Source organism: Tursiops truncatus, chromosome 5 (assembly GCF_011762595.2).
Source record: "Tursiops truncatus isolate mTurTru1 chromosome 5, mTurTru1.mat.Y, whole genome shotgun sequence".
NCBI lineage: Eukaryota > Metazoa > Chordata > Mammalia > Artiodactyla > Delphinidae > Tursiops > Tursiops truncatus.
This window is the reverse complement of record NC_047038.1, coordinates 103699117-103712081: the sequence shown is the minus strand read 5'-3', so window position 1 is coordinate 103712081 and position 12965 is coordinate 103699117. Positions and strand designations below refer to the sequence as shown.

At 36.0% G+C, this 12965-nt stretch overlaps 1 protein-coding gene across 1 annotated transcript in view; it reads right to left on the bottom strand.

The window, feature by feature from the left end:
- Positions 1–12965, bottom strand: part of MAP9 (microtubule associated protein 9) — a 55780-nt gene that overhangs the window by 18774 nt on the left and 24041 nt on the right. The window contains 3 exon segments of the mRNA XM_073805459.1: positions 5349–5405; positions 5407–5590; positions 11661–11970. Coding sequence (XP_073661560.1) covers positions 5349–5405; positions 5407–5590; positions 11661–11970 — 551 coding nt within the window.

Sequence of the window (12965 nt, the reverse complement as noted above, 5' to 3'; positions counted from 1 at the left end):
AAATCTTGACAAAACCCAAGCAGGATAAATATAAAGAAAACCACACCTAAGTACCTCATAGTCAAATTGTTGTAATTCAAAGAAAAAAGACTAAACCTTGAAAATAATTCTGAAAGCTGCCAGGAAAAAAACAAAACATTGTATAATGAGGATAGCAAAATAAATTTTTGCTGATTTCATAACAGAAATAATAGAGGCCAGTAACAATGGAAACCTATAAAGAGCTGGGGATAGGAGAAGGAAACTGTCAGCCAAGAAGTATGTATTCAACTAAGCCATCCTTCAGAAATGAAGATAAAGTGAATATGTTTTACATAAGAAAAGACTGAGAGAATCGATCACTGGCAAACCAAGAAATGCAAAAATAAGTTTTTAAGATTGAAGAGAAATAACACTAGAAGGTAATCTGGATCTACAGGAAGAAATGAAGATCCCTAGAAATGGTATATATATCTAAGAAAACTATAAATGTTTATTCTTTTCTTCTTTTAGTTCTTTAAAAGTCTAAGACAGGGCTTCCCTGGTGGTGCAGTGGTTGAGAGTCTGCCTGCTGATGCAGGGGACACGGGTTCATGCCCCGGTCCGGGAAGATCCCACATGCCACGGAGCAGTTGGGCCCGTGAAACATGGCCACTTGAGCCTGCACGTCCAGAGCCTGTGCTCCGCAACGGGAGAGGCCACAACAGTGAAAGGCCCGCGTACCATTAAAAAAAAAAAAAAAAAAAAAAAAAAAAAGGTCTAAGAAAAAAAGTTTAAAAGGCTCTTTAAAGAAACGTTATAACTCTGTGTTGTGGAAATTATATCATATGTAGGTGTAATATACATGACATCAACAGCATGATGGATGAGGGAGTATATGGAACTATACTGTTACAAGGTTTCTATTTTAAATGTGAAACAATACAGTGTCAACTGTATTGTGATCATTTATAGATGCATTTTGTAATCCATAAGACAACTACTAAAAATATAACACAAATAGGTATAGTCAAAAGGCAACAGAGAAAACTAATGGAAAACTAAAACCTATGTGATTAACTCTGAATAAAAAGGCAAGAAAGAAGTTGTAGAGGAATAACTTCAATTTTAAAAAAATAGATAAAATAAATAGAAAACAAACAGCAACAAATTGGCCCTAAGTGTACTTACATTAAATGTATATGGACTGGATTTCCCTGGTGGCGCATTGGTTAAGAATCCACCTGCCAATGCAGGGGACACGGGTTCAAAGCCCAGGTCTGGGAAGATCCCACATGCCATGGAGCAACTAAGCCCGTGAGCCACAACTACTGAGCCTGTGCTCTAGAGCCCGTGAGCCACAATTACTGAGCCCGAGAGCCACAACTACTGAAGCCTGTGCACCTAGAGCCCGTGCTCCACAACAAGAGAAGCCACCATGATGAGAAGCCCGCACACCACAACGAAGGGTAGCCCCCCGCTTGCCATAACTAGAGAAAGCCCGTGCAAGTAATGAAGACCCAATGCAGCCAAAAATAAAATAAATAAATTTATTAAAAAAAGTATATGGACTAAACACTCATAAATGGAATAATGGATTCATAAGTAGATCGCAATTAAAAAGCAGATTGTCAGACTTGATAAAAAAGTAATACCAAACTGCTATTACAAGAGTCATTTAAAGAAAAAGAAAAAAATTGTTTGAAAGGAAAATTATGGAGAAAGTTATACCATGCAAATACTGAAATGTTGAAATGTCAGGCAAAACAAACTGCAAGATATGAAGCATTACCAGAGATACAAAAATTTCATAAGGCTAAATAGGGTCAAGAACTAATAATGATGAATGTGTATGTGTCTAATTACAGAGTCATGGAATGCTGACAGAACAAAAAGGAAGTACAGAGAAGTTCACAAACATAATTGGAGATTTTAACACACTCTATTTAGTACATGGTAAATCAACTAGACAAAAATTCAGTAAGAAAGGAGAAGATCTGAATGACACTACCAACCATCTTGACCAAACTGAAATTACAGAACGTTATATCTAACACCTGCAGAACACACATTCTTTGTTAATACAAATGAAACCTTTCACAAGACACACTTAGTCTGGGCCATAAAAAAAAACCCAACAATTTAAAAAAATGTGAATTCATATAAGATATATTCTTTGATCATAATAAAATTAAATTATAAATTTATGCAAGAATATATCTAGAGAAGATCTAATATGTGGAAATAAAATCATTCACCATAAAATAACCATTTGGCCAAAAAAGAGATCACAAGGAAAATTAGAAAATGTATTTAAAGGAATGATAATGAAAATAAATGGCATCAAAAAAATTGAGTGCTGCTAATCAGTGCATTAGAGGAAAATTTATAGTTTTCAAAGGTTTTGATAGAAAGGATGAAAAGCTTAAAATGGATGGACACATTTTCTAACTTAAAGGTAAGCAAATTAAACCCAAAGAAAATAAAAGAAAGAAATAATAGTGAAAATCAATGAAATTGGAAACAAACAACAGAGAAAGCTAACAAAGCCAACACTGGTTCTTTTAAAGAGTTAAAGTTTTAACAGAACTGAGCAATGCCTATCAAAATTTAACAAGAAAGACAGAAAACACAAACTACATATTAGAAATGAAAGATGGAATGTCATAATTTTACCGTCATCAAAAGGATAAGGGAATATCACAACCAACTTTATAAATTCAACATCTCAGATAAAGTGGATAAATTTCTAAATAGACATAAATTACCAAACTGATGAGAAAATCTGGATACCAAATATTTACGCCCCCCCCCCCAAAAAAAATCGAACTTCGTGTCAAAGACCTCTCCACAAAGAAAATTCTAGGCCCAGATAATTTCGCTGGTGAATTCTCTCAATTAAGGGGAAAATGATACTAAACTTTTGGTTTTATACCAAACAAACTTTTAGAAAATAAAGGAGGAAGAGACACTCCCCAATTCATATGATACTCACACCTGATAACAACATTATAAGGAAAAAATTATGGTCAACTTCCATAAATATTGATGTAGAAGTCTTAACAAAATATTAAAAAATCAAATCCCACACAAAAATAGTCTACTATGATGGACTAGATTTTATCCTAGGAATAATGAGTTAATTTAACATATAAACATAGATATATATCATCATACACACACACACACACACACACACACACACACAAACACACACACACATGCATACACAAATGAAAGGTGGGAAGTGAGGTTGTAGCGAGAAAGAAAATGTCACCCTTTCGATACCCAGCTGTGACATTTGCAGGAAGGTAAGGCAATAGGGAGAGAAGTACAGTGTCATGTGAAAGCTTATACAAAGTTAAAGAGGCTTCAGCATTAGTTGAATGTGGATGAAAATAGACTCTTCTGGAGCCAAAGATTATAGACATAGGAGAGAGAAGGGTTGGACAAAAAATAAATGGGAAATCCCTGAAAATGTGGGCTTAAAGAAGATTCAGAGCATGGTCAGGAAAACTTTATAATGAGGAATAAGGAAAATTTAGACTATTAAAAACAGCAGTATCTAATATACCCAACAAAGATAATAGCTCTACAATATGGGCTATGTTATAGTCATTAAGGTGAACATAGTCTCAAGATCACCCAGCAACATGGAAACATGTCATGACCTAATGTTAAGAGATTAAACCAAAAAGCATGATACAAAACATTGTGAATGTTAAGATGACAAATATTATAAAAACAAGTACAGAAAAACAGCCCAAAAGTGGAGTAAGAATAATGAATATAGTTGTCATTAGGTGATGGGATTATGGGTAGATATTTTTCAATTAAATTTTCTGTCATAATATATGTTACTTTAAAAAGTTTAGGAATACTTTTTTCTTTAATCAAGGGATATAGAATACATCACAAAGAGCAATTAAAGTTAGGTATCACTACCAGTTTGAATAGTGTTCCCTCAAAATTCATGTCTACCCCAAATCTCCGAATGTGATCTTATTTGAAAATAAGGTGTTTGCAGATGGAATTAGTTAAGATGAGAATCTACTGGAGTAGGGCAGACCCTAAATCAATGACTGGTGTCTTGTTTTAGACAAAAGTGAGGGAAGACACAGAGACCCAGGGAAGAAGACCATGGGTTGACGGAGGCAAGGACTGGAGTGATGCAGCTACAAGCCAAGGACCACCAAAGATTTCTGACAACCACCAGAAACTGGAAGAAGCAAAGAAGGATTCTTCCCTAGGGCCTTCAGAGGGAACATAGCCCTGTTCACACCCTGATATTGGATTTCTGACCTCCAGAACTGAGAGAACTTCTGTTGTTTTAAGTCATCTAGTTTGTGGCAATTTGTTACAGCAGCTACAGTGAACTAACACAATATCCACTTGACCAGATGATTTTATTAAACATAAAATAATTGTTTGGTTTTGATAACACCCTCTCTTCACCTGATTTTCAGAACAAATTAGGACATAGCACATTGAAGCCAGGCAGACTTATATCAAATTGCCAGCTTTTCTGGTAAAGCTAACCTACAGGATAAGAGTGGACTCAGAGCCTACTGTGCTCATACTTCTGACCTGAATTGGAGAGATTCTTCTGTTTAGTTGTGATACAAAGGACTTCCTCTGTCTGCCTTTGTACCACCTCCCAGGGAGCAGATCTTTTCTCACATCAGTAACACAGAGGAGTCAGGAGAAGAAGAAAGAAGCTTAGCCAGTACTGTTTAGTTCCTTTTCTCTGATCTGCTCAAGCAGATTGTGGAGGAGGAATGTTCTTCCCATACTTATCCCTTCTGAAATGTGAGGTGGAACTTCTCTAACCATAGTGAAATGTAAAGACAGGCGGCCAAGTGTTCTTCCCTAATAACAATACACAGTAAACTCCTGATGAAGTCCTGAAGGATCACATCTACATCCCTTCTGGTATATCCCAAAAAATATAGGACTGTGCCGTGAACATTCATTACACATTTGTTGAGTGATTAAAACCAAATGAATAAAATGACATTGGCCATAAATTATACAATTCAAAGATATGTAAATAAAAACTCTTGCAATTAAAGTGTTGCATAGATTCAAAAAGGCAAGTTTTTTTCACATTTTACTTTCTCTGAAATTGGATGCATCAGTATGTTACAGTTTAGCAGTTTTCTTCTTTCTTAGCAGTACATAAAATAATGCTGTATTTTTGCTAGTATCTTACAATTGAGTTTTAGATCCAATAAAATATATATTTTTAAAAACTTAAAATTATTTCCTTATCAATTGCTGAAGGAATCATGTAACACATACACACATGCACGCTCACACACAAGTATTCTTTCTCTCATAATCAGATGCAAAAACCTGAATTAGAAACACAGTTTAGCAGTAGCGCTAACCTCAGGGTCAAGGTTTTCAGAGAATGCATTTTTCTCAGCTTCTGGTTGTCTGCCATTCAGCCTTAGGGAGGAATGAAGGTGCAGAATATGCCTCTAATTCTTCATGGAGGGCAGTGTCTTTGTCTTCTCCTAGCCTGTCTTTCTCCTCCCTGTGGCTGTGCTTTTTCAGCATGCTCCTTGGCCGAGGTGAAGGCTTAAAGTGGTTGTCTGCTTCAAGGCTGCTGTTATTTTCTGCAGAAAAATACAATGTTTTAATGCATTAAATAAAATTTAATACACTAAAAAATACATTTTTAAAATGACTATGGCTTCTCCTACACCGCAGGTGTCACCACACTTCCCTCCTGTGCCCAAGCACCTTGGCTTTCTATCCTGGAGAGTCTAGAAGAAGCCCACACCCTTCTCTACACAGAACTCCAGAAAGTACAAGTAGGTGATAGTTCATAATCAAATAATTTTTTTTAATGGCTGCCATCCTGGAAGTAACTAGTATACTTCACTTTTGTGAGTAAACTCATCAACTCTCATAGTATTAAAAAAATTTTTTTTTTAACAAACAAAACCAAACTGCTTCAGTTTCAGGCTTTATAAAATGAGGCAGTTCATCCATCAAAACCTTTATTGAGTATCTGCTGCCAGGCCCCATACACATCACTCACATTAATGGACCTCAGAATCAAGACACTGGCAATGGCCCTGTCCAAGGATTTTAGAGGTTGGGAAAGGAGACGATTCTGAAACAAATAAAATTATAAGACAAAGGTAAGTGCTGTTACATGTATAAAGATGATATCAGTACAGGGAGTAGAAGAGCCAAATATCCCTGGAAGGAGGAACAGACAACTGGATAACTTGTGAGCTGCTGTTCTCTGAGTCCATAAAACCTCTCCAGCAGTTATTAAAATTTCTCAGTTACTATTTCATCACTTCTAAGTTTAAAACAATAATCTAATGCTGGTATACTTCCAGCCCTCAAAACATGATAAGAAACATTTTCCATGAACTTTTCCCTAAATTTTACCTGTTATACATATCCATCTCTCCATTGTTCTACCAATGTATTCTTCTGATGAAACTTCAAAACTGAACTAATTAATACCTTTATCCTTTTTATCTATAAGTCGAGTTATAAATCCTGCTAGAAGATTCTACAACCATAGGTAATTGGAACCACTATAAATGTTTCATTACCAATTTTAGGTATGTCCTAAACTCTGGTCAAATGTCCAATCCAAAATCCAAGAGTCATCTTAGATTCCTCCCTCAAAATCCAAAGAATCACAATACCCTATCCATTCTACTTGCTAAATTTCTCTCTCATTTATCCCACTTTCTACATCCCCACTCTCAGTTCCTCATCCACTCTTGCCTAGATTACTGCCTCAGTGATATTTATAAAACACAAATCAGATCACATCACTCCTCTCCACAAAATTTTTCAATGGCTCCCCATCAGCCAGTCTTACAGAATAAAAAGCTCATTGCCTCTGAACAATATAAAATGTTTCATGGTTTTGTCTCTGGCTACCTGTGCTGCCTCATCACTGACACACCCACTTAGTAATCTGTCCTGAAATGCTGGGCTCACTGTCCTTCTGCAGCTGTGCCACATGCCTCCTGCCACCAGAGCTTGCCACCCAAGCTCTCCCTCTGCCTAGGATGTCCACTTCCTGTTTCTCCTCCTGAAAAATGCTTGCCTGTCTTTGGAACCTCAGTTTAAGCAGAATATTGTATAATGCCTGGTTTTGAGTCATTTTTTTTATTGTGGTAATAACACTTAATAGGAGATCCACCCTCTTAACAAATTTTCAAGTGCATATTACAGTATTATTAACTAAAGGCACAATGCCAAAAGGCAGAGCTCTAAAACTTATTCATCTTGCATAACTGAAACTTCACATCTGTTGACTAGCAACTCTCATTTCTCTCTCCCTCCAGCCCCTCATAACAACCATTCTACCCAGTCTCTGTATGGGGTTGCCTATTTCAGATATTTCATATTTGAATCTTGTTCTGACACTTATTAGCATTGTAAACTTACACGAATCAGATAACCGTCACACACTCCAGTTTTCCTATAGGTAGAATTAGCTAAGATTTGCTAAAGTTCTCATGGGACTTGAGTAAGATAATACATACAAAGCACACAACACAGTGCCTGACACATGGGAAGTGCTCAATGAATATCAATGATTGTATAGACATTTCCTGTTCTGGTTTGTCCACCACTCCTGTTTTCTTTTTGGGTAGCCTCTCCTCCTTTCTATCCATGTGATTCTGTGGGTTAATAAATATCTCCTCCATACCTCAGTGAGAATGATGGGCATGTGATGTAGCCCTCTCCTTCCTGTGCAGCTTATCACAGAAACTTCATTTCCCCTGACCACAGCAGGCAGTCAGGAGGTCAGGATTTTTCTACTTGGAGTTGGTGGATATGCCTTTAAGGCCATGGAGCTTGGAAGGATGTGATTTAGAGACCACTAGTGGCATTCTCTGCTGCCAAGTGAAGAGGCTGTCTGAGACAAGGAAACCAAATGACAGAAAAATGGACCAAGGGATGGAATTAATGGGGCAGTGACAGTGCAGGAGGAAGAGAATGAGAGGGTCAGGGAGGGAGGACAAAAGTAAAAAGAGAGAATCCTGATGATATAGAAATACCGATTCTCTATACTTAATCACACCTAAAGCAAGGACTTCTGACATCCATGCTCAACACAGGGATAAACTCTTTCCACTGATGTTTGAATTGGGTCATTTGCATCTGAGAGTCCTGACTACAGGTATTATTATTTGTCAGTTATAGCTATTGACACCAGCTCCTCTAGGAAGCCTTCCCTGATGCCCTCAGGTAAATTTAGATGCCCACTTTCCTGTGTTCTTACTATACCTTTTATACACCTTCCCACCAAATTGTAAAGTCTTTGCTATGGTCTGAATGTTTGTGTCTCCACCCAATTCTTATGTTGAAATCTTAACCCCAAAAGTGACGTATTAGGAGGTGAGGTCCTTTGGAAGGTGACTAAGTCATGAGGGTAAAATCTTCATGAATGGGATTAATGCCCTTAAAATAATGCTCTACAAAGTTCCTTTGCCCTTTGCACCACATAAAGATACAATGAGAAGCCTGCAACCCGGAAGAGGGCCCTATCCAACCATGTGAGCTCTGTGATTTCAGACTTCCAGCCTCCAGAACTGTAAGAAATAGGTTTCTGTTGGTGATAATCTACCCAGTCTTGTGGTATTCAGTTACAGCAGCCCGAACGGCCTAAGACAGTATTGGAAGGATTGGTACTAAGTCTTTGTAATGCCACAGTGATAGCTACTATCACAGTGCTTGTAACAGTGAAACATATCGTACCCACAATAAATATGTGGGATAAATAAGATGATCTGCTTATGAACAAATGCTGAATAATAAAATGAATAGTAAAAGCATTTATAGAGTACTTAATTTATGCCAAGATTGCTCTAAGCACTTCAAATACATGAATTTAACTTAATTGCCTCAAACCCCTAGTGGTGGTTCAAATATTGTCTCCATTTTACAGGTAAATAAAATGAGGAACAAAGAGGCTCATGTGCCCATAGTCATAAACTCTAGTTTGTGGGATTAAAGCAGGAGCACCCAGACTCCAATGCTAATGTAGTCAAGGTTCTCCTGCTTTAAAGTTAAAATAAAAACAGCATAACCTGTAAAAATTACTTTCTACAATCACTACCAATGTGACCACTACCTGATAAAAGTGAAAGAGTTTGATTATTGTACTAGTTACAGCAGACAAGCAAGAACAAAGGAAACTTTCAGGTTCTAATATTTTTAGAAAGCATTAAGTGATACTCAGCAATATCTCACCACATTAAAAATATTAAGTTCTAAACTCTATAAGAAAAAAAAGTCTAAAAATTTAGAGAAGAATAAAGCTAAGCTCATTAACCACTTTCCTTCTTTAATGAATGAATTATTCATTTAAACATTCAAATACTTAACTGAATTCTACATGCCAGGCACTAACCAGCAGCCTCAAGTTTTTTCTTCAACTTGAATAACCTAGGAATAATGATTTTAATATATTTTATACCAAAATTCCACTTCCAGAAGCATCATCAAGTTTTCAGAAAGAAAAAAAAATACATCTCTACATTATCAAAATGTTTTATTTTACAATCAAATGTAAATGATTACTTGTTTTGGTAATTTTTTTATCCTACATATACTGAATTGCAAATGGTTAATGATTGTTTAAAAATACAGTATTGCACATTTAGAATCCTGAGCTATCTTGTGGTCAAAATACAGTATTTCTCTAGTTATTTTATAATTTGTCACAGGTTTTAAAAAAGATATTAAATGGGATGGATTATTGCTGATTATCTACCATAAAGTTCTAATTATAGTACTTCTATCTATATCAGACTAATTTTTAGCTTCTATAATATGCTCACATTTTCTTATTAACCTAATGAAAAGCTTTTTAGAATCAGGACAAATAGGATAAACGTAATCCATAAAAATAGGTTTTTAAACTCAACTGAGACTAGGAAACACTGCATATTCTTTCCTGAAGATTTACCGTGCATATGTCTTTATTAACAGTTCCAAGAAGTTCATAAAGAAATTGGTTTAAAATTCCTATAACTCTGTGTTTTCCCCTCAATACCAATGAACAAACTGTGGAACATACTTTGGGAAATGGTGATGTAATGGATTATTCACTCTTGATTACATTTCCCTTCTCTCCATTTTTGATTTTACTCAGTACACTGGGAAGGTACATTTTAGCAAGTTAATTGTGTTTCATTAGGCCTTGTGCTTACACTTTTGTAGAAGTTTATAGTTTGAGATATAATTCAGTAGATTCTTAAAACAATTCTGTAGGAAAGGAGAGCAGGTTTCCTCCCCCTCCTCATGAAGACAGTGAGGCTTACCCTACGGCTGAGGTCACACATAACTAACTTGCAGTAGCTTTTTCCCCTAGTATCCCTGCTTGCTTTATCTTCTCCTCATTTGAAAGTGGAATGGAATTGTGGGGGTGGAAAAAGGAGTGTCTGAAATATAGCTTTGCCTAAGGTTACCAGTGCTATTATGTAAAGTATGAAATACTTACCAGTACCATATTTAATGATGATATGAAGGGAAGAGGTTTTTGTGAAGGTTAGCATCAACTACTATTTTTTCTATAGAACATAAAAAGACTGGAAGACTCCAAATCCTTAAACTTCTATGCCCTTGTTTCTGCGTGACAGCCCAGGGGATGTCACAGCAGTTGGTGCCTGCTTCACTCCATCTCTGCTGCACTATGCACAGAGCTCAGTAGAACTGTGAAGAAACTACTGTAATCATACCAGGAATATCCCCACAGAAAATTGAGTTTTAGTGGATTTTCCTGAGGAACAGAGAAACCAAATGGAGATTCTCTTTTCTTAAGGAAAATCTGGAGGCTTAAACAATGACAGCAACAACACCTACCCCCACCACCCCCTTCAAATATACAAATGCCAAACAAATATTCTGGCAAATGGCTGTATGGAAATGATTATTGTTTTAAGGACTAGCCCCAATGCTGCTATAACCCTGATGTCTGGAGTGTGAAATGGATTAGAAAGGATTCCATTGTAGTTCCACTGCTAAAAACAAAATTGGAGCTCACAGGCCTAAGCAAGGTTGGACCCAGGAGCTTTGGAGCCACAGCTGTGGATAACTGAAGGTACTTTGGCCAGCTATCAGGCACTAGCAGAGATATAAAACTGAACGTACAACTGGACATCAGAACTTATGGTTTTTCTCTACATGTTCTATTATTTTTATTTATATCTGTAAAATTGAAAGGTTAAGTCTGATTTTTTTTTTCTTAAATATCTACTAGCCACCATATGCAGCTGGTTAAGAATCCGCCTGCCAATGTGGGGGACACGGGTTCAATCCCTGGTCTGGGAAGATTCCCACATGCCACGGAGCAACTAAGCCCATGCACCACAACTACTGAGCCTGTGCTCTAAAGCCCGTGAACCACAGCTACTGAACCCATGCAGCACAACTACTGAAGCCCGCACGCCTAGAGCCCATGCTCCACAACAAGAGAAGCCACTTCAATGAGAAGCCTGTGCACTGCAACGAAGAGTAGTCCCTGCTCTCCACAACTAGAGAAAGCCTGTGAGCGGCAACGAAGACCCAACGCAGCCAAATATAAATAATAAATAAATAAAAATAATTTAAAAAATCTATTAGCTACCATATAAAAGTATTTTGTGATTATCTTAAAGTAAATTTTCAAGAAATGCAATTACAGTAACCTAACAAATTACCTGAAGATGCTGCTTTTGATTAGAAGAATTCTAGGTTTCGTTTCCATTTTAATTTTCTCTTTTTCAACTTCTTGTTGTTTATTTTGAGATTCAGATAAGGGATTTACAATCATGCCTTTACCACCATCAGGTGCCATCTCATCATTTTTGATAGAGACTACTTGCTCATCTTTCCTCACATCATTGATTGATTTCTTGGTTTTCAAAAAAGACAGTTTCGGAGAATTCTTTTCTTCATCATCTGATGTATGAAAATCATTAATCTTTTTCTTAACTGAATTTTCATCTACTGAGGTGTCAGAAAAATCACCTAAGGAAACTGAAAAACAGAAGAGAAAAAATATTTTCAATAGTGTATTTTAAAGTTTTAAAGATTACATCAATCAAAAAGATTACCTTAAAGACTGGAAATGAATTTACAACTGTGAATAGATTTGCAGCCCTAAAAAACAGCGAACTTTGGCAGGTTTTATTGGCATTAGTAAAATAAAAATTTCAGTTTCATTAATTTATTCAAAACATACTTATCGAGTATGAATAGTTTGTCAAGCCAAGCACTGTGCTTGCTCTGAGAAAACTCCTTCAAAATTTCTTCAAAGTAATAATCAGCCAGGGACATTTAAGTTAGATTTTGGACTGTAAAGCTTTTCTTTTGTTTTATCAAAAACTTCATAAAACCAACAATATTTGTAAATGGAAGAATTTGCTAATAATGTTTTTTCATAAAAATTTCTGGAAATGCAATTCCATCCATACCACAGTATTAGATTTTACTATGAGAAGAATAATAAAGAATGCTTAACCGAACTATAAAGCAATGATTTAACTATTGTTCTGATTACTTTTACAGAGAACATTGAGAGTTATTCACTGAAAGTATAAAACACTGAATTTCAAGTTTAGAATTTTGTATGTTTATCCTGAAATGTAAAATATTAATATTTTACATAATCAAAAGAAACCAAATTAACCATACAATACTGATATATTGGGTTTTTTAAACTGATTCCCTTTCATAGCCAAAAAACCCTTGATTTATAAAAAGCATTATAAAAGTGATCCTAACGTGCACAAAGTTTAGTTCTATGGGCCCTAGTTATTACCTCATAGGGTTGACCTTAAAGATGAACTTGTTATCTCCAATATGGTTTACCACAAACAAGCAAATCTGCTGTCAGTTAAATTTTATTTTCATACATACATTCAGAAAAAAACCAAGGACAATCATACAACTTCTTTAAATTAAGAGTGGCTTTTTATTCATTAAAAAGTTGGAGATCTAAAACCTGTGAATTCATAGGTATTATTTTAACA